A 22,091-nucleotide genomic window follows, 5' to 3' on the forward strand; every position below is an offset into this window, starting at 1 on the left:
TTCCCATCCGTGTGCGGGTGTGTTCGCCGCTGCCCGAACCCTGTGAAGCTGCAGCTCCAGGCTCAGTTGGAGTTTCGGACCATCTTGTGCACAGGATGGGAGAGCCCTGGGCTGGGGGGTCCCTGCCAAGGTGCTGCCAGAGCTTTGCTCCTTTTCTCATCTCCTCCTTGGGGTGGGACAGGAATAGGTTTGCTCATGGGCTATATCTGCTCATTGTGGCTTTTTGATGTTGGGCTGAGCAGAAGCACAAGCACTGGTATGGGTTTGGGGTCACTGGAAAGCTGCTGCTTGTTCATCTCCTCCCGAGAAGTAGAATCGTAGAATCATTAAGTTTAGAAAAGACCTCTAAGCTCATCCAGTCCAACCCTCAGCCCAGCCCCACCGTGCCCACTAAACCATGTCCCCAAGTGCCACATCTGCATGGTTTTTGAGCCCCTCCAAGGATGGAGACTCCACCACTGCCGTGGGCAGCCTCTGCCAGGGCTTCACCACTCGTTCAGTAAAGACATTTTTCCCAATATGCAACCTAAACCTCCCCTGGCACAACTTGAGGACAGTAAATATGCTACAAACCCTTTGGTTGGGGGTAAAAAAGAGAATGAATGGAAAGGACTGGATGGAGTTTGCTAAATCCAAGAGGAGAAGGCTGTTGGAATGACAGCAGGACTTGGAAGGGCACTGAAGGGAGAAGTGGCTTCTCTGTGGGGTGCCGGGTGATGAGCTTTGGGAGGGTCACGCAGGGACATGGTCTTGGCGTTGGGATGCGAGGTGGAAACTGGCAGGGAAAGAGAGCCCAGAGTGAACACGTGAGCAAGAAGTGAATGAACTGAAGAGCATCAAGCTAGAAGTGCCTGCCAAGTCGGAAAGGCAGAGCATGAGGGAAATCAGAGAGCAGGGAAGAGCGTGGTGTTGAATACACATGGAAGTGTTTGGAGTGGGGGTGGTCAGTGTGGAAGTGAAAGAAGTGGAGTGACCAGACTGGAGGTGATGGGAGTGGGGCTGATGGGTGTGGGATGGGGTGACCAGACTGGAGTTCACTGATATAGAGGGAATGGGGTGACCAGGTGGGACCTAGTGGGAGTAGACAACAGAGGCTCTGTCAGGGGGTTGGTGCTGCCCAGGCAAGAGGAGCAGCTCTGCAGAAGCCCCTCCAAAGCAGAGGTAGGAGTTTGCTGAGCCAGCAGATGCCCAAGGCCCCTCAGGTCCTCTAGGAGTTTACTTCACACACTGCCAAGAATGCCACTGCCCTTTCAGCATCTTTGTCTTGGAGTGAGGAGGAGGAGCTGATGCCAGCAGGTCAGCTGGGCACAGAGGTCTTGCCACGCATGGTCCTACCCTGCTGGGGAAGGGGCTCTGCTTCGGCAGAGGAGCCCCAGCTCTGCCACCATGTGGGTCATGCACGGCAATAAGCTGTGAGAGCACCGTGCCTGGTTGGGTTTCTCCTGGATTTGGTGGACATTTACATGCAAACTGTGTCCCAAAGTGTGTCCTTCCATCAGGTTGCCGGTGGGCCACCCAGGGACCCACAGTGACACAAATGTGGGATCTCTGCTTTCAGAGCTTTTCTTTCTTTATTAAACTAAGGTATAGGCTGAGAGAGTTGGGGTTGTTCAGCCTGGAGAAGAGAAGGCTCTGAGGAGACCTTAGAGCAGCTTCCAGTTCTGAAAGGGACTCCAGGGAAGCTGGGGAGGGGCTCTGGATCAGGGAGTGCAGGGACAGGATGAGAGGGAAGAGTTTTCAGTTGAAAGAGGGGAGATTGAGGTGAGATCTTAGAAATAAATGTTTGGCTGTGAGGATGGGGAGGCCCTGGCCCAGGTTGCCCAGAGCAGTGGTGGCTGCCCCATCCCTGGAGGGGTTCCAGGCCAGGTTGGATGGGGCTTGGAGCCCCTGATCCAGTGGGAGATGTCCCTGCCCATGGCAGGGGGTTGGAACTGGATGGGCTTTGAGGTCTCTTCCAACCCAAACCGTTCCATGGTTCTATGATTCTGTGGATATTGGAGGTCTGAGGCTCATCTCGAAGCGTGTCAGGGCAGTTGCACCACAGCTGATTTTTACAGACTCACGGCCTGAGCCACTTGCGATCCCTCGTTCAGTGCTGAGATCAGCACACATGGCACCCAGGGCAGCTTTTACTGCTCCACACGGGGCCGTTGAGCTGCCCCTGCCTGTGACTTGAGCCCAGAATCCTCCGCCCGCCCTGCGCACTCATCCTGCTGTTCCTGACAGGCATCTGGGGAACCGGGGGCCCCACGTGCCGCTGGCACAGGGGCGCAGACGGGAGAGCCGAGCGGGGTGCTGGGAACCCAGCTGCAGCCCTCCGAGGCCTCGCAAGTGTGTCAAAGCAGAAAAATGTGCTGGAACAGCTTTGCTCTCTCTCTCTCTTTGGCTCCTCCTGCGCACACCGAGCGAGGCCAAGTCCCGGTGCAGGCGGGGAGCGACACCTTCTTGCCAGGCTGCTCCCTCAGACCCACTGCAGTGGGCACGGAGGCACTTGGAGGGCACTGAGAACTGTTGTGCTCGTGGCAGGGGAGCCCTGTGCTCCACGGCAGAGGGCTGGGGTCCGGATCCTGCCCACCCTGCTGGAAGGCTGTGGTTTGTCCTGATGGGGAGCAGATCTGGAGGCTGTTGGACTCATCTGTGAAGCTGGGGCTGGAGGGAGTTGGCATCCTTAGGTGCTGGGAGGTCCCTGTGCTGATGGTGTGGAGCATGACAGTGGTTTTGATTTGAGCAGAGTTTAATCTTCTGCTTGAAACTGAAAGTACTCGGCTCTCCCGGCTGCAGGGAACTCAGGACCCCAGCACGTCCCAACCAGTGCCGTGCAGGTGAGGGACTGGATCCAGCACCCATGGCTGCGTCCAGCCTGCGGAGCAGCCACCGGACCGTGCTGGAGCTGATTCATCTGCGTGGGCTCTCCCAGCCTTCAACCAGTCCATCCCGCACTGTGCTGGGTGCGCTGCTGGGTGTGTGTCTGGGGGGGCAGGCAGACACCCCATGGTGGGACCTGGCAAGGGGAGAAGGTGCATCCATGGCCAAGGAGCCAGGTTTGCGGAGGGTGGCCGGGCAGGCCTGTGCTGGCCCACGAGTGGGTGCTGTGAACGGTTTGTTCCCTCTGCAGAATTCCATATTCCCTTCCTCGCCCCACCATGGCCAAGCTGCAGGAACACTGCTTCCTCGGCACCTGCATCCCACCTGCACGGGGCCCCGGGAGCACAGCTGGGGGCTCTGCTGCCCTTTGAGACCAGACTGGGGATGAGCCCAGCTTGAGGTGAGCCCAGCCCCGGGGTTACACCAGCCTAGAGGTGAGCCTAGACTGGGGGTGACACCAGCTTTGGGGTGAGCCCAGACTGGGGGTGAGACCAGCAGTGGGGTGAGACCAGAATTGGGGGTGAGACCAGATTGAGGGTGAGACCAGCACTGGGGGTGAGCCTAGCACTGGGGTGAGCCCAAACTGGGAGTGAAACCATCAGTGGGGGTGAGCCTAGCACTGGGATGAGCCCAGACTGGGAATGAGATAAGCATGGGGGTGATACCGGGATTAGGGTGAAACCGGCATTGGGGTGAGCCCAGACTGGTAATGAGACCAGCATTGGAGTGAGCCCAGAATTGAGGGTGAGACCAGCACTGGGGTGAGCCCAGACTGGGGGTGAGACCAGAACTGGAGTAAGACCAGCATTGGGGTGAGCACAGACTGGGGTTGAGACCAGAATTGAGGGTGAGACCAGACTGGGGGTGAGCCCAGCACTGGGGGTGAGACCAGCATTGGGGTGAGCCCTGCCTGGAGGATAATCTCAGGATAGCACCTAATCTCTTTCTCAAGTCTAATTTCAGCCTGGGTGCCAAGCCCAGCCTGGGTGCTGAGCCCGATTGAGTGAACCCTGAGTGCTGAGCCCAGTTTGGGTGCCAAACCCAGCCCAGCTGGGCTGGATGCTGAGCCAGATTGAGTTAACCCTGAGTGCTGAGCCCTGTTTGGGGTCTAAAGTCAGCACAGTTGAGCCAGGGTACTGAGCCAAGTTTGGGTGCTGAGCTGGGGTGCTGAGCTCCCCCGCCTGGCTGAGGGGCACTCCCGGGTCCCCATCCTGGTTGGGCAGTGGTGCTGGGTCCCCCCAGCCGCACAGAGCCTGCTTGTTCCCGCGCCGCCCCCTCCAGTTCCCAGTCCGTTCCCCATTCTGTCTCAGAACTGGTTTTTCTCCCTGCGCTCTTGTTTCCGACGCATTGGTTCGATCGCTCCAGGCCTCACTCAGATTTCCTTTCTCACGCTTTTTTTTCCTCCTTATCCCCGTTTTCTACCCCTCTCTCCTCGCCCCGGTTCCAGCCGCAGGCGCTGCCGCAGGACAAGTGCATTTTGCCTCCTCCTAGCCAGGACCAGCGACTGAGCTCCAAAACGCTGTGCTGGGACCCTGCTCCTGGGCCACCTCTGCCCCGGACAACCGCACACAAACTCCCCAGGGCTCAGCCTGCTCAGGTTTCCATTTTTCTGCAGCTCTGTCCACAAATTTGCTTTAATAAATCAAAAGGAACAGGTCTGGTGCAGCCCTAGTGACCGCTGAGCACCGTGCAGGGTGGGATAACTGGGTCCCCCCAGGTGCTGAGCCACCACAGCACCGCGTCCTTCCTGCTGTGCTGCCACCCAGGCTCACCCTGCTGAGCGTCAGCCGTGGCTTCTGAGCGGAGCGGAGCAAATCCCAACCCTCCTGGGCCAATCTTACCCCTGGGGCACGGATTCAAGGCCAGGTTGAATCATATCATAGAATCATAGAGTCACTTGGTTGGAAAAGACCTTTGAAATCATTGAGCCCAACTGTACCTGACCACTATGAAATCGGATCCCTGAGCACTTCATCCGCTCATCTTCTAAACCCTTCCAGGGAGGGGGAAACAGCCACCTCCCTGGGCAGGTCAACCCTTTTGGTGAAGAAATTCTTCCTTATGTCCAATCTGAACCTGCCCAGGTGCAGCTTGAGGCCATAAAGGGATGTTAAAAAGGGACACCAGCATCTGCCCGCTACACCCAGGTGTGAGAGGGCTGCTCTGTGTCTCCAGTGTGTTCGCTGTGATGAAGTTTTCCCAGCCTCAGCACTGGGAACATGCACAGAACCATGCCCGGTGGACACGGATCCTCTCCCTGGCTCCTTCACTCCCGAGTCACCGCACTGGGCAGAGGTGCTGGCAGGATATCCCGGTGCCTCGGAAGGTGCTGCCCTCTTCCAAGAGGTCTGGCAATGCCGCCAGGGCAGGGCAGGGAGCGCGCAGATGGTATCTGGCTCCAGCTGGGGCAGGCAGCGTGTCCCCCCGGGGCCTCCGCATTGCACCGCAGGCAGACTCGGGTTCCCAGATAAAAATAGAAGTTGAAACATGAACCCAACTTCCAGCTCTGCCTCTGCCCCACACCCCTCTCGGCTGCTGCACCATCCTGGGGCCACCAGCCTGTGTCACCCCCAGGAGCCCCAGGGAGGGTGGAGGAGGAGGGAGCGCGGATGCGGGTGAGGATGCTCGTGGACCAGATGGCCCTGGAGGAGAGGAGCCATGGGCCACCTGGCCCAGGGCAGCCTCAGCTCTTGTCCAGGGTGGCCTCAGCTCTTATCCAGGGCTGAAAACTGCTCTGGGGAAAAGCAGAGAGCCCTGGGGGCAGAGCTTCCAGCCAGACACGGCTTTGAGGGCTCCGTATGGGGCAAGGGGGGAAACCCTGCCATGTGTTACACAGATGGTCCCAGGACCTCAACTAGGGAAGGGGCAGCTGCCAGGGGAAGCCAGAAGGAGCAGAAATAAAAGTGGCTGTTTGCTTAATATGTAATAAAGATCATTTCCTAAAGCTTGTCTAGCACTGGGAGCAGAGGACGGAGCCCTGGGTATGGGAGGAGGGTGCAGGAATGCAGCAGGGGTTTCACATGCAGCGCTGGGGTTTGTTGGGACCTGAGTAAAGCAGGAAACTCAGCTTCCAGCAGGGCCAGCGTGCATTTGGGTAACAAAAAGCAGTGCAGTCCCTGACTGTTAATGAGCTGAGCACTGGACTCGACTATAGACAGAAAAGCTTCAGTCCTTTGCAATTTCCAGGGCTCTGGCTCTCACAGTCAGAAAATGTATCGCTGTGCCCCTTTCCATCTCTGGTGCCAAAATGTGATGCTCCTGCATGTCTTGGGGATGCGTAGTAGCCGGATTTCCACCTGCATTTTACTTTACGGGTGCATCACTCAAATATGAGCCCAGGAGGGGTTAACCCTCACGCCAGAGGTTGATATCAAGCACATTTATGCTGACAGGAGGGCACAGGCTGGAGGAGCGGAGGAACCAACCGGGCGAGGTGGGAAGGGATGGTTCACCCACTGGCCCCCTGGCAGCTCCTGGCACAGAGCTCACCCTAAAACGAAGGCTTCAGGGATGCTGTGTAACCTCATTATAAGGCAGATATTACTGGTTTGGCTTTGTTATTAAACTTGTAAGCACTGGGAGCCTGTCCCGCAGCAGCACCCCGCTGCGCTGTGTGCTGTATAAACAGGGCTTGCGGCCGTGGTGAAGGTTGGGTCAAGGGTGCTGAGGCAGCTCCAGCTTCTTGGAGGGGCTCAGCCCCCACCTCTGCAGCTCACAGCCCAGCTGGGAGGCAAAATGAGACTTGAGAGGCTGCAAGGCAGCTGGAGGAGACAGAGGGACCCGGGGAGGGGGGTTGCAGCAGGAGTGAGGGGTTGAGCATCTTTTTTTTCTTCCCCTGGGAAATTCAGCTTTGCATGTGGGTTTAGGTGTGATGTAGGGTGAGATTCTCATCATTGCAAAGGCCTTGAGGTACCAAAAAGGGCTTTCGGTGTCACTGACGATTAGGCACCAACTACGCACGGGAGTGTGACAGCGAGCAGCATCGGGATGGGGTTTGTAGTTAGGGAGCTGCAGCCGTCCTCACGGAGCTCAAGAGAGCATTCGTGCATGGAGAGGAGCAAAAGCAGAGCTCACAGGCTGCTGGTGCCGTCCCTGCTGGATGCTGAGCCCACCATGGCAGCCCCTTGTCATATCCAGGGATGTGCTTCTGCTTCTCTCCCTCCATCCCTGCCCTTCTCCAGGGCAGATGATGGACCCCTCCAGCCCCCAAATCCCATTCTTTTCTCTCCCTCAGAGGGCCGCAAACTGGCAGGTGAAAATGGAGAGGGAGCTGAGGTGCCTGCAGAGCCTCCAGGGCTCTGTCACCTCTCACTTCCCATCCTTTCTACCTCCCCGATCTCCATCAACTCCGCTAATCTGCCCATTTCAGTGCTTCATGCTCCCAGACAAGCGAGGCCCTTCTATCTGTCAGGTGAGCTTTTCCCAGGGCTTATGCAAATGATACTAATTAAAGGCATTCTTATCTGTTCGATTTCCCACACCTTTTGCCTCGGAGGGGGAAAGAAAACTTCATGTTTTAACTCTGTCATGGCAGTCGGAAGGACTGCCTAGGGAAAGCGTTGGGAAACGCAGTGGGTCACTCCTGATGAGAAGAGCTGGCTTATGCAAGTGTTGAAACACTTTATTATGCATGAGAAACCTTCCAGAAACAGATGACTAATAGCGAAGCAGGAGCAGAGAAAGCAGTGGGAACGCCGTACCAGGCTGGCATGGAATCCCATGTCATCTTACCAGCTTAGCAGGGTTGGGCTAGGTCAGCACTTGCCTAAGAGACCTCTCAGAGTACCTGGCTGGCGATGAGGGAAGTGATGTTAATAATTCAATAAACACAGCCCTTCCCTCTCTGTGAACCAAAATGCCCCTGTGCGATGCCAGGAACCCACCAGCAGCCCTGTATTCCCACTGACAGCACGTTGCTTGGCTTGGATCGGATGGCCATAAAATACCGGTGGCTCATTGCACAGGCAAGTCTAGTGGAGGATGACTGGATTGCAATCCCATGTGTACCATCACGGTCCCTCTCTCGGCGCGGCTCTCTCTGTGTTGCTGGCAGACAGGGCTGCCCAGGTTTTGGTGGCCACTCAATACTACTGTGTAGAAGGACCAGGCTAAAACACCCGTGCATCTCATCTACCGCTTGGGTGGCCAAGGATAGACGTTCAATCGCTTGCAACAGAGCAGCTCTGCACACCTTTATGGTTCCCAGGTACTGCTGATATGAAGGTCAATAAGAAAAGCTCTTGGGGCAAAGGAGAAGACAGCTGCTTTATGAAAATCCCCAGCTCACCGCTGCTCTGCACCTAGAGCTGGCCTTTGGACCTGCAGGGTGTGGGAAGCTCTGCCAGATCGAATTCCTGAGGTTTCTGCTCTTTGTGCAAAGACCTTGAAGGCGCTGCAGGGCAGAGAGGAACCTGGCCCACAGCATTGCTGGAGGAGAAGGGGAGGGTTTGAAGGTCAAAGCTGGAGACTTGGGAAAAGTGTGTGAACAAATACATGTGGGCAAATCACAGAATCAGAGAATGTTTGGGTCAGAAGGGACCTCAAAGCCCATCCAGTTCCACCCCCTGCCATGGGCAGGGACACACTGGATCAGGGGGGCTCAAAGCCCCATCCAGCCTGGTCTGGAACACCTCCAGGGATGAGCACGATCAACTCCTGACTTGTGTTTGGAATTTGGCAGGTTGTTAGCTGTTTTCCTTTCACTGTCCTTCCCACCATCTGCCTCCTTCCTGAGTGTGTTCTGCTTTGGGCGATGGGCAGGAGGACTGCTGGACGAGTGTGCTGGGGAGATACCTGGCTGAACCTGAGCACCCCGCGTGCCTGTTCCAGGGAGGTTTCTATTCTCAAGAAGTCCCTGAAAGAATGCTCTTGGATGCTCAAAGACTGTGGTTTCACAACCAAAATGAGAGTTGCAACCTCCATCCGGAGGAGTGGCCCTTTCACCAGATGATATCCATCTTAGAGAGAGGGCAAGAAAGAAAGGGAAGAGGGTAGGCGGTGAGTAGGAAAAGAGATATCACTCCAGGTGGCTCTTGTCCTGTGATATAGTGAGGAGAAGACGCCCAAGGAATTGTCCTGACACGAGCTGCCCTGGATTGCCCCGAAGAGTTCACGCCAGGTGCTGTTGTCCTTTACAGCTGATGTTGGTACACTGAGGATTCCCCAAGCCAGAAGCTCTGCAGGCAGAGGTTGTGTCTCACCGATAAAACCCCGGCCAAGGAGATCCCTCAGTGAGGTTGGCCCATGATGTTTGTTAGCAGAGCAGATGGAAGGAGCTCTGCAAGCTCAAGGACTATTTTGAGGACAGCTCCTCTGGGCAGAGCTCGGCACCGTCAGAGTGATTCTTGGAGCACTTGGGAAAGTCAGCTTTTAGGGGTATCAAGGGAAGGAGCAAAACTGATTCCACTGCAGTCTGAAATGCTCGTCTTCCATGTGTGCTGGGCACCAGCCTACGGACCTCCAGCTAAGCTCACACCACCTTCTTTGGCCAAGCTCACTCCAGTTCCCAGGGCTCTCCCCGAGTCCCAAAAGTTGGTCCTGTTGTCTGTAGGACTCGAGTTTTCTTTGAGCTTTTTGGTTTCTGGGGTGGAGGTTCAGGAAGGGGATGAGATGTTGAGATGGCCCCGGAGCTCCACACTGAGGCATCCAGTCCCTCGAGTCCCGGGAGGTTTGTGCGTCACTGCTGGTGAAATCCCAACCCAGGAGGGCTGGGAGAGGCAGGGATTGCCCTAAACAACAACAAGCCACCGGACGGGCTGCCAGGATTACAAAAGGACATTTCACCTGCCTTGTCCTCCTCAACTGTGCAGGTGGGGAGAGCCAGGGGCAGCTGCCAGGGTGGCTCTCACTGCTGGGGCTGGGGACAGGCACCACGCCGGGCTTGGGGACCACAGCAGCAGACACCCATGCCAGCCCTCCTGCTGTGACAAGACAGGGAGATGTGACATTGTGATCCTGGTCCAATGACATCACCCTTCTAATCCCTGTGTCACAACTCTCGGTGGTGACATTGCAGAGCAGGCAGCACTGCAGAGTGTTCTGGGAGTGGTGGATCCTAGCACAAGGTCCCCGGGCAGGAGCATGTGGTGTCGGGGTGACGATGCCCTGCACTGGGGTGCAGCGCCTCAGCCAGGCCACCCAGACAGGTGTGGGGAGAGGGGATCACAGTGGCAACCCCACCTTCATCCAAGATGGGTCACACCAGCTCCTCACCCTTGACGTGGACACGGCGAGCAGAGCCTGAGGAGGCAGGGAGATGTCACAGCTCTGCCCTCTGCCCAGAGAGCCTGGACTCGGCCCCACTGGCCGGCACAGTGCGGGGATCAGCGTGGGGATGTGTTTTCCTGGCTCTGCCCGGGCATCCGCACATGTGCCGTGTGGGGGCACCCAGCGCCTGCCCACGAAGGGACTGATTCACACGGGGTGCTGGAAGCCGGGCTGCCGTGGGAAAGCGCGCCCGCCATGGCTCCCGAGCGCCGGGATTGCTTCAGCAGGGGTGCAGCCAAGATCCATTTCACAGAGGGCAGAGCAGATCTCGGCTGGGATTCACCAGTGACTCAGCGTGTGCTGGCAAGGGCTGCCCCAGCGTGAGAAAGCACCGCTCCTCCTCGGAGGCGCGCAGCCCTCGGGGGCACCGGGGCACCCTCCGTGCCATGGGAGCGCAGGGGTGCAGGGACTGCAGCCACCCAGCCTCGTCCTCCCAACTCTGTCTCAGCTCTTTTCTCTGCCCTGGCCTGGCTCCTGGTCACCCTGTGGTCACCCTGTGGTCACACGGGGCACGTGGATGGGCAGGGCGGCATGAGCAGAGACCTTGCACACTCAGCACACCGCCTCCAGGGAAGCGCTGGGATGTGGGGCAGCAGCTGCCGCCCCCAACCTGCACCAGGCACGGGGCTGGGGGGCCCCTGAGATGTTGAAGGGGAGAAGATGACCCCTTGGCTGTCAGGTCACAGTCCCTGCTCACGGCGGCTGCACCCCCAGGTGCCACCATCTCCTGCCATCTCACCACTACGAGGATCTTTCCGTTTACATCCGCTCCGTGGTGGCCACAACTAATCCTGCCACGATGGATCTGAGAGAAAACAAACCTTCCCAAGGAGGAAACCCCCATCCCTTCCCCAGCAGAGGGGCTCCCCACTTATCTACTCTTAAAACAAAAGCAAGAGCCCTTCCAAAAACTGCCCCACACCCCTGGGCAGCGACACCGGGATGCAGAGGCTGTGGGGAGCCATATCCCCCGGCGAGAGCTGAGCATCGAGCCCGAGGCCACCACTGGCCCCTGCACGACAGCCACTCACCCATCCTTATCGTGGTGGTTGCCCCTCTCGCTCCATCTCTTCCGCCTCATCTTTGCATGGCATTCATAAATTTAATTGCTATTTTTTATTACAGCTAATTGAGACTGTGGCTTATCTGGATCCTGAGCCTGCCCTGTGTTTTTTGGGAAGCTGAGGGCGGCCAAGGCTTGGAGGCTGGGAGGGTGATGTGGGGCTTGGAGCCTCATGGCAAGTGCCTGGCAGGGTTGGAAATGCCAGGCTGCCCCTGGGCTCTCGGGATCTACCGGGCCCAGGGAGGGGGATTGCTCCTACTTTAAAACAAAAATGAGCCAGCAATGGACACTCACAGCCCAGAAACCAACCGTGTCCTGGGCTGCATCCAGAGGAGTGGGACCAGCAGGGAGGGAGGGGATTCTGCCCCTCTGCTCCGCTCTGGTGAGACCCCACCTGGAGCCCTGCGTTCAGTTCTGGAGTCCTGAGCAGAGGAAGGACATGGAACTGTTGGAGTGGGTCCAGAGGAGGTCATGGAAATGGTCCGAGGGCTGGAGAACCTCCTGTACGAGGAGAGGCTGAGAGAGTTGGGGTTGTTCAGCCTGGAGAAGAGAAGGCTACTGGGAGACCTTAGAGCAGCTTCCAGCCCTGAAAGAGACTCCAGGAAAGCTGGGGAGGGGCTCTGGATCAGGGAGTGCAGGGACAAGACGAGGGGGGACGGTTTTCAGCTGAAAGAGGGGAGATTGATACGAGATCTTGGGAAGAAATGTTTGGCTGTGAGGGTGGGGAGGCCCTGGCCCAGGTTGCCCAGAGCAGTGGTGGCTGCCCCATCCCTGGAGGTATTCAAGGCCAGGTTGGATGGGGCTTGGAGCCCCTGATCCAGTGGGAGGTGTCCCTGCCCATGGCAGGGGGTGGAACTGCATGGGCTTTGTGTTGACTTCCAACCCAAACCATTCTGTGATTCTGTGATTTTATGATTTTATGATGGCTGAAACATTACTTTTAAAAGTGATGCAGTGGCTGCCACATCCATCAGGTGCTTTCCAGATCACACCTTTTCTGTCTCTGTGATGCTGCTCTGCAGGGTTGGAGCAGCGCAGCTCAAGGACCTGAGCCTGAGCATCCCTTTCTGGCCAAATCGTGCCCAGACTGGGGAGCGTGTGCTGGTTTTGTGGAGGCTGCTGGTGGAAAGAACCTCCTCTTCCTCCTGCAGGGCAGAGCCGGGACACGGTGGTGACCTCATTTTCAAACAAATCCTCCTGCCCCCATCCTCCTCCAGGCAGCTGTGTGGGAAGAAGGGGCATCATTGTGCCTCGCCATGAACCCAGCACTGCTTCAGCCAGCACGCCACAAACCACGCCGGTGCCTGGTCAGGAGGTGGAAAAACCTTTCTGGTTTCAACAGGCTTTGGAGCAAAGCCCCAGGCAGAAAACTTGTTCTGGTTGGTGAAATTCTGCACCTCTCTCGCTGCCTGCCTTGGGTGCAGCATGCGCAAAATGCTCCGCCAGCAGAAAACAGCCCCTAAAAACAAATGTCTGATGAAAGGTGTTGTGGCACATCCCGGCTCCCAGGAAGGGAAGGGGAGAGGAGGACGAAGCTCTCAAGGAGCTGGCTGCAGTGCTCCCAAGGAGATTTAGTGCCTATCGCTTCTGGGCAAGCACATTCGGCTGCTGGCTGCACGCTGGGCTCAGCACGGGCACACAGCGTCCTTGGCACGGGGCTTTGGGGACCTCCTGGAGGGGGTTGGCTCCCTGGGGGTCAGCACCCGGCACGAGCAGGCACTTGGAGATCTCTTGGGGTGCATTGTGGCAAACGAAGGTGGGGCAGAAAATGTGAATGGGTGTTCACAGCGCTGTGGCAGAGCTGAGTGGAGCGGAGCCAGCTGAGACCCCAGCATGTTTTGGGGTCCGCAGCCGTCCTCCACAGCTTCTGTGAGACAAGGCAGAACAAACCCTGAAGCCATGGCCTGAACTTTGGGTGTCTGCTTGATGTTTTAGGGCAACCTCAGTTTCTGGTGTTTCCTGGCATCATGTAGGGCCAGGAAGCAAGGACTGGCAGGCGTGGGCAGCAGTACCAGCAGCCTGGCATGGAGATCGTAGAATGATTTGGGTTGGAAAGGACCTCAAAGTTCATCCAGTTCCACCCCCTGCCATGGGCAGGGACACCTCCCACTGGAACCGGTTGCTCAAAGGCCCATCCTACCTGGCCTTGAACACCTCCAGTGATGGATGGTGGTGAAGGGTCATAGAGATGGGGTGCCTCTAGGGAAGGGGGTTCTTGTGGCTTGTGAACCCCCCAGTTGGGGGCTGCTGCTGCTCTGCCACAGTGGGATGGGCATGGTCCCAGTTTCCCCGTCATGCGACTGGGGGCTGTCCGGCCTCTGCAGTGGGTGCCCGTCACAGGGCTGTTCACTCCAGGCAGGCGATGCCCAGGGACAACCAGCTCACCAGCCTCCCCCTCTCTCTTCTTGCAGGTGTGCAACTGCAACAAGTACCTGAAGGTCTCGAGGGAGATGATGAGGCAGCTGATGGCGGGCAGCAGGCGTGCGGCGAGGGACAGCAGCGCAGGTAAGCAGGCGGGCATTGAAGGCTGGGAGCGATGCCCCAAGCCCGGCTCCCTCTCTGCACTCCTGCCTGGGGCTCACTGCCCTGAGCAGAGCGGGGCTGTCCTGCTGGAGGTCCCTCGGTGCGGGAATGGGGTCTCCTGCCACCAACCTGCGCAGACCCGCAGAGCTCTTCCAAGCCCTCTTTGTGCCTGGTTGAGCTTGTATACACCAAGCCCGGCTCCCCGCCGCTGCCCCGTGCTGCCTGCCAGGCTGTGGGTCGGGCATGGGGTTGCCCAGCCCAGGGTGGTTTGGTGACACGCCAGCAGTGGCTCCAAGTGACAGCCCAAGGCCATCGTCGCCAAAGGTGGAAAACTCAGCTTGGGCTGTCAGTGCCTCCTATCTGGCGCTGCTGCTGCTGCTGCCTCCTTCACCTGCTGCTCAAAGTAGGTCAGGCTGCAGGAGTGAGTCAGTGCCGCCCGCCCGGCCAGGCTCCGGCAGGCTCCGGGCAGCCAAGGCTCCTCCGTGTCCTGCCCTGAGCTGCGTTGACGCAGGCTGCCCAGGGAGGTAGTGGAGGCCCCATCCCTGGAAACATTCCAGAACAGGTTAGATGGGGCTCTGAGCAACCTGATCTGGTTGAAGATGTCTCTATTTCTTCAAGGGGGTTGGACTGGGTGACTTGTAAAGGTCCCTTCCAACCCAAGCCATTCTCTGAGTCTGATTCTGTGACACACACCCCCCACACTCCCCTCACTCTTCCCCGTCAGGAGCTACGTTTTGGTGGTGACACCCACCACAGGCTCCCTGGGTTGGAAATGTGTCCCTCTCGCTGCTCTGAACTAGCCTGGTCTCAGCCACTGGCCCTTGTATGCATCACTTCCCGTGCCTCAGTTTCCCCATCTGATTGATAGGAGAAATCAGTGCAAAGTGGCTGTTGCTGGGTGCTCCTGGCCAGCTGTGGCTTTACTGGGAACCACAAAGGTGGCTCTTGGAATGAGGGACATGGTGGAGCGGCTTTTCCCATGGTGCCAGCAGCCTGGGAGCACTGTGCTTCCCGAAAGTCCAGGGCATCCTTCCCAGCGGTTTCTCTGGCGAGGGCACTGGCTGTGTGTGTACCCAGCGACCAGCCGGGCCTGTTCAGCCAGTTTTGGAGTATGGGAAATAGCAATGTTGTGGTTTGTGTTCAGCCGTGTGAGCGGTTTCCCCTTCCCCCTTCAGGATGGGGTGATGGGGCTGGGGGGTCACACGGCACCACTGCTCCTCGGTGCAGACCCTTCAGGGACCACCTTGCTCTGCCCTTTACATCGGCTTCACCCCATGTCCCCGTCGTGACGTGCAAGCTCTTGCCAGGTCCCTCACGTCTCTGGGGGGTCTCGTGGGGAAGGGTCCCTGTCCGCTGGGCCGGGTGGTGGCCCTGTGCCAGCCACCACCTTGTCAGGGAGCATCCTCTGACACAGAGCATCCTCCGACGTGGAGAGATCAGGGACCAAAGATGCCACAACATGCTCAGAGGGTTGGTGTTTTGTTGCAGGAAATAGAAGTTGTGATTCCTGGGCAAGTGGTACCCAAGCCAAAGGAAGGAGCCTGGGGACTTGCTGGGGGTTCCGCTGTGCCCCAGGGCTCCAGCCGCCCAGAGGGTCCGATTCTATCCACATTCTGTTGGGAGTTACTAGGATTGCAAACATCAGCGTGAGCTCAAGTAGATTATCCCCAAAATGACCCACTTTGGGTCAAGTTTTGTGGAACAGAAACAGGGGAAAGGTGTGATGACAATGTCCTGGCATCACTCAGTGGGGACAGCAGCGGGACAGCCAGAGAAGTGCATTCACAAGGAAAATCTCGATCGTTCTCCAATTTCCTTCATATTTTCCTTCCAAGGGGGGCAGATGGCAGGCACCTGCCCTGCCCTGGGTGCAGTTCAGCGCTCCCAGCTGCTCACCTGCACTGCACTGGCCCTGCTGTGTGCCGCCAGCCCAGGCCATGTCATCCCATTCATGGATTAACCCTGGGGCCGTGGCTGGATGCTGCTGCAGGGCAAGAAGATCATAGAATCAAGGAATGGTTTCAGTTGGAAGAGACCTTAAATCCCATCCCATTCCACCCTCTGCCATGGGCAGGGACACCTCCCCACTGGATCAGGGGCTCCAAGCCCCATCCAACCTGGCCTTGAACACCTCCAGGGATGGGGCAGCCACCACTGCTCTGGGCAACCTGGGCCAGAACCTTCCCATCCCCATCATGAAGAATTTCTTCCTTATGTCTAGTCTAAATCTTCCCCCTTCCAATTTAAAGCCTTTCCCCCTTGTCCTGTCACTCCATGCCCTCATAAAAAGCCCTTCCCCAGCTTTCCTGGAGCCCCTTTCAGTGCTGGAAGCTGCCCTAAGATCTCCCCAGAGCCTTCTCTTCTCCAGACTGAACTCTTCTCTCAGCCTGGCCTCATACAGGAGGTTCTCCAGCCCTCAGATCATTTCTGTGGCCTCCTCTGGACCCATTCCAACAGTTCCGTATCCTTCTCGTGTTGGATATTCCAGAATGAGCACAGGGCTCCGAGTGGGTCTCACCAGAGTAGAGCAGAGGGTCAGAGTCCGTCCCCTGCTGGTCCCACTGCTCTGGATGCAGCCCAGGACATGGTTGGCCTTCTGGGCTCCGAGCGCACATTGCCAGCTCACATTGAGCTTCTCATCATCGAGCACCTCCAAGTCCTTCTCCGCCAGGCTGCTCTCAATCACGTCATCCCCCTTCCTATAATGATGCCCTTTCCCTGCTCCTGGCCTCCAGGTAGGAAGGGAGCCTCCTATCTCCTGGGATGAGCCGGCAGGCACCGCAGGAGCCAAGGCTGCTGGGGCACCCATCAGATGGGGATGGGGATGGATCCTGAGGACCAAGCCTTGCCATAAACCTGCAGCTGTCCGTGCACTCCCAAGTCCTGGGGTCTGGCTGTCGGCAGCCGGGGGGCTGTTCACATTTTGGCTGCAAAACCTGGGCTGGTGCCACACCATTTGGCTCCTGGATTTTTATGGCAGGGCTTCCAAGTGGTGAAAAGCAGATTATTCATCCTGTAACAGCTCACTCCAACTTGGATCTAGGACTTTCCCAGGTTTTAGGGAACATTTTCCCTGACACAGCCGTGTTCACCCTGCATGAGGGCTTTGATGGAAGTGCTGGAAATAGTTTCGAGCCTGGACAGCTTTGCTCCGTGATACCTTTTTCCCAGTGGGCTGCTCAGAGCAACTTGAGTGCCTGGAGCTGGCAGGGCATGGGGCAGAGAGAGGCAGCGGCGCTGTGGGTCACCCCATGGCACAAGCAAGACCTGGCTGGAGGCTGTTGGCAGTGTGCAGGCTCCCAAATGCCCCAGGGGATGGGATGTGTCACAGGTCTGGCCAGGGGAAGCTTCTCGCGCTTACTCAGTGTGGTAAAACCAGCTGGCACAGGCCCCGGTGCTCAGGGTGCTCTGCCAGATGAAATCCAGTCCCTGGGAAAGGCGAGGATGGAGCACATTCGATCTGGTGAGGCTTCGCCAAACAGAAAAGGCTGCTTCAGTCATAAAAGCACCCCTTGCCATCTGAAACATTTTGCAAAACATGAAAACAACTGTTCCTGCTTTTCTCTGGGCTGCGCTGCTAACCAGGCACCCCAGAGCCTCTGCTCCGTGCAGAGGCAAAGGAGCCAGCGGAGCAGGCGGGGGGCTCAGAGACCCCGACACAGCACCCTGGGGAGCCCCAGGCTGGCTGAGCACCCACCCGACTGGCTGCCAAAGCTGCCACTTAAGACCAGTGGAATCTGCATTATACATCTTCTTCTCCTCCAGCACCACGTCCTGCAGGTGCAGGATGAGCCCTGGGCAGGCTGAGGAGCAGCTGGGATGCTGTGCAGCAGCTCCAAGATGGGGTGACACCACAACAGTGCCCCGTCTCTCCTCTACAGCCACTGCACTGGGACAGCTGAGAGCATGGTCTGGTGGGATCTGCTTCCCTCAGCCGAGGGCTCTGATGCACAGTGGGAAAAGGCACTGCGTGTCCACAGGCTTAAGACTAGATGCAGGCTTTTTCCTGCCATGCTTCCCTGATGTACAGTGTTCGGCTTTGCTGGGAGCGTTGTGCCCATCTCACTGCTATGGGGAACGGTGGGCGATCACTGTACTGTCCCAGGAAGGCTTTGGCACCCGTGAAGCACCTCGTGTGTCCTCACTGCTTCAGCACTGGATTTAGTGTGCAGGAGAGGCCAAGGCACCCCAGACAGCTTGGGCTGCTCTGCATGTTTCTGTAGGAAAGAGAATACCACATTCCCCATGGGGCTGCTCCCATGGGCTCCCCAGCCCACTTCATCCTCAGACCAGGCAGCATTTAAGCTCTCTTCCTTCCAGGATGCAGAGGGGTGATGGGACCAAGCTCACGTCTGTCTGTCGCTGAACAGAGCAGGGATGGGCACCAAGGGGCTTCAGCGCAGGGCTGGGACTAGGGGCTGCGGTGGTGAGACTGGCTAGAAACACCCCTGGGCTTGGCTGGATTGCGCTCTGCCAGCTCTTCAGGAGAGTGATAAAAAAGCCCCTGCTGGGCTTGTAGGTGGGTGGCATTTTGGTGGCGGTGGGGTTGCAGAGCTCTGTGTGTACCCGCTGGCAGCGGCGCTGTGCCGAACACTCCCCAGGAAGGAGCTGGGGACCGTCTGGTGCTCCAGCATGACCCTGGCTGCGAGAGCCAGCAGGGTTTTCTCCCACAGTGGCACGGGGAAGTGAGAGCAACTGAAGGAGCCTTGAGCTCATCCGCCCTCCTCTGCCCTGGGAACGTCTTGAGATCACGGCCGGGCTGCTACAGCCCAGGTTGCACAATCCCAGGTCCTTTGTCCTTTGCTTATCTGCTTCACCGAGGAGGAAGAGATAACCAGGCATCTTCAGTGCCCTGCAATTGAGTGTGTTTCTCAGGCTCGTAACTCCTCTTATCGGGTTCCATCTCTCACCACAGCAAGGTTTCCCATGCACCTTTGTACTCCAAGAATGCTCCCGGGTCTGCTTTCAGCCTTGTGCAAAGCCTTTACGAGGTGCGCTTTCTCCAAAACACCTCAGCCTTAATTGCCTAATTACGGACGAGTCTCCCGTGTGTGCGGTTGCGATGACAGCTGGGTGCGGCTGCCGGGCTGGGAGAAGGGCTCTCAGCTTGCACAAGCGCTGCCAGACCCGCGAACCTCGCAGGAGGCTGCGGTTCCCACTGCGGAGCCATGGGGTGAGCGCCAGGTCCCGACGGAGCCGGCCAGGACAAGCACCCCGCTCCTCAGCCCGTGGCCTTGGTCGTAGCTGGGGTGGCACAGAGGCACCTGGGCTAAAACAGGGCCTGGAGGGCAGGGTTTTGTGCAGGAGAATCCCAGCTCCTCTGGGGAAGCTTGGATTACCTGATGGTGCCCGTACACGGAAACCCCACGGTGCCCAGGGCTGACGCGTGTGGGGACAGGTTGTTTCCAGCCAAATCTGGGCTTTGTGGTCTGGGAAAGGGGAATGGGCAGGGATTCAAGGAAGGTTCGTCCTGATCCTGCTCTGTCCCGGGGTCTCAGGCCATGTGGTACCCACTGTGTCGGAGTTGGGGGGTCCCCGTGCTGCCCTGGTAATGCAGACCCAGGACTCTCATGTTGTCACCAAATAGGCTGTAAGGACTACAGGTCACCGGTGTCACCATCATGGTGGCCTCTCAGTAACAGCCTCCCCCATCTGAGGGCCTCCCCATGGGCAGGGGAGGGTGAACACGCCCCGGCCTGCTGCGGGCAGCCGGTGCTGTGCCCCTATCCCTCCTGCTGGCCTCATCCACGAGCAGGACCTCACAGTGGGGTGTGCAAAAGCCACCTGGGTTTTGGGCGCCAGGAACTGTGCAGTGCCCCAGGGCATGAGATGTGCTTTCTGCTTAGATTGGGGAAGAACCTGCTGCAGAAATAGGCAGAAATGGGGTCCTGCAGGATTCTGAAAGCTCCCAACCAAGGTAGATGTCCCTCCTATCAAGGTCCTGGAGGCTCCCAGCCCAGGTAGTTGTCCCTCCTGTTGAGAGCTGGGGTTGTTTAGCCTGGAGAAGAGGAGGCTGAGGGGAGACCTTATTACTCTCTACAACTACCTGAAAGGAGGTTGTGGAGAGGAGGGAGCTGGCCTCTTCTCCCAAGTGACAGGGGACGGGACAAGGGGGAATGGCCTGAAGCTCTGCCAGGGGAGGTTCAGGCTGGATGTCAGAAAAAAATTCTTCACAGAAAGAGTCATTGGGCACTGGAACAGCTGCCCAGGGAGGGGTTGAGTCCCCTTCCCGGAGGTGTTTAAGGAATGGGTGGATGAAGTGCTTAGGGACATGGTTTAAGGGAGTGTTAGGAATGGTTGGACTCGATGATCCGGTGGGTCCTTTCCAACCTGGTGATTCTATGATTCTATGATTCTATGACCCTGGGGACAGATGCAGAGGTCCAGTGCTCACCTCCCAGCGAGGCAAGAGGTGGCCGTGGGTGGGAACACCAGTGGTTTGTGCTGGGTTTAAATTCCCACAGGTGAGCAGGACTGGGCAGGAGCTGGTGCTGTGGTGGGCAGCACGTGCGAGGGCGGGGAGGGCAGGAGGAGATGGCTCTGTGCTGAGCAGGGCTGCCAGGCTGCGGATAGTGCCGGAGGACAGGGACATTCCTGCCTGTGGAGCTTGGCAGCGCCAACGCAAGTGGGTGCTCAGCACCGGGCTGCTGGGGTGGCTGCAGGGTGCAACCCTCAGCAGGCTCCGTCCTCCCCAGGGTGACCCAGGCAGGAGGGGGAGAGGTGAGCGGGAGGCAAAAGGGCTTTTCATTTTCAAGATGTTTTATAATGGGATTATTAGTTCCCAAGAGGTGTTTCGAATTGATTTGTTAAGGAATCGCTTTCATTTCTCCTCCGTGGAGATGCGGTGGGAATCCAGCCTTTGGTGTGAATGTTACAGAGTGCTGGAAGCCATCGATGGGAAAAACTCCGGGCACGTTGGGGGGACATACTCAGCTCCCTCTGCCCCACGTACCCCAAATGCCTTTTGCTCCATCTCTGGCATCTCCATGGGGTGCAGCATCCAGGAAAGCCTTCTGCATCCCCACGGGAGCAGCAGCTCTGCTGGGAAGGGCTCTGTCGATCTCAACGGAGAGGGGAAAAAAAACTTATTGAAAAAAATCTCCCCGTTTCCCGAGGAAAATCCCTTTTTGGGGGGGAATCAGACCTTTTCCTGGCGTGCCCGGATGGAACCCTGTGCCTGGCGCCCAGTGGCCCTTTCACCACAGCAGCAAGGGGAGCTCAGGCATCTTCAAAAGCCCTGAGAGGAATTTGGTGGAAGGGGGAGAAGGGGTTTTACAAGCTCCCATTCAAAAATGGTCACTTTGAAGTGATGTAGCATTTTCAACCCTTTGAAGAGCCACAATTAGGAGGGGGGCTGGTGCAAGGGGAAGGCAAAACGGCTGGGTGACCATCCCGGCCTTTCCCTCGGCTTTTAAGGGATGAACTTTTCCTCCCTTCCTGCCTCTTTCTCATGAGCCATGGGGGTGGGATTGGGGGGTTTGGGAGAGCTGGAGGTTTCCCACCCCGTCGTGCAGGGAAGGAGGGGGTCTGCAGGCGGCTTTGCCCACCAGCAGCTGATGGAGCGTATCGGAAGGGAGAGCAAATTGCCCAGCATTGATCCAGGAGCATCCAGTGTCCCTGCTGGGACGCTGGCAGAGTTGGAGTGCTGCAAGGGTGAGCCAGGGAAGTTTTTAGGCTCCAAAAATCTTGGCCATTGGTGCTGGCAGCATCATTGTGATTATGGTTGGATGTAGAAGTCCCAACCAAGGTGGATGTCCCTCCTGTCACGGTCCTGGAGGCTCCCAGCCTAGGGAGATGTTCCTCCTGTCAGGGTCCTGGGGGCAGACGCAGGGATCCGGCCCTCAAGAGCAGGTGCGATGGTTAGAAAAGGCTAAGAAAGGCAGATTTGTGCCTGTGTGTGATAAACTGAAGGAATACAAATGGTGGCCCAGGGTTTCGCAGGGAGTCTGTGGTCCGTGTGCTCGGTGCAGCCCTCGGTGAGCCGGTCCCTTCGTGGCCGGGCTGAGGCCACCCAGCGCTACCGGGTAGCACAGAGCAGAGGGAGGCAGGGATGGGGCGAGGGCAGAGCCCCTGCCTCCCACCCTGGGATCTGCCACGCGTTGGCAGGCTCTTTCCCAGAGAAACCCCAGCTCTTCCCCCACGTCCCTGCTCCACCGCCTCAGGGATCTCCCGCGAACAGCCCGGGTTCTTCAGCAAATGCCAAAAATTGGAGAAAATGGGGTGTTAAGGGCACTGTTTTTTCCTCCAATAATGGGTGTTTGTGTCCCACGCAGACGCAGAGGGTGAAGGAGAGGCACGGCTGGTGGCCAGGACTGGCCCTGGGGCCACTTTCCCCGTGCTGCAGCAGCAGGCAGGGGGTGTTCATAGTCTCCTG

At 57.8% G+C, this 22,091-nt stretch overlaps 1 protein-coding gene across 1 annotated transcript in view; it reads left to right on the forward strand.

The window, feature by feature from the left end:
• EXD3 (exonuclease 3'-5' domain containing 3) overlaps positions 1–22,091 on the forward strand; it is a 333,185-nt gene that overhangs the window by 303,415 nt on the left and 7,679 nt on the right. The window contains exon 21 of the mRNA XM_054084169.1: positions 13,606–13,699. Within this exon, the coding sequence (XP_053940144.1) occupies positions 13,606–13,699 (94 nt within the window). The remainder of the gene's footprint in view (positions 1–13,605; positions 13,700–22,091) is intronic.

This window comes from Cuculus canorus, chromosome 19 (assembly GCF_017976375.1).
Source record: "Cuculus canorus isolate bCucCan1 chromosome 19, bCucCan1.pri, whole genome shotgun sequence".
NCBI classification, from domain to species: domain Eukaryota; kingdom Metazoa; phylum Chordata; class Aves; order Cuculiformes; family Cuculidae; genus Cuculus; species Cuculus canorus.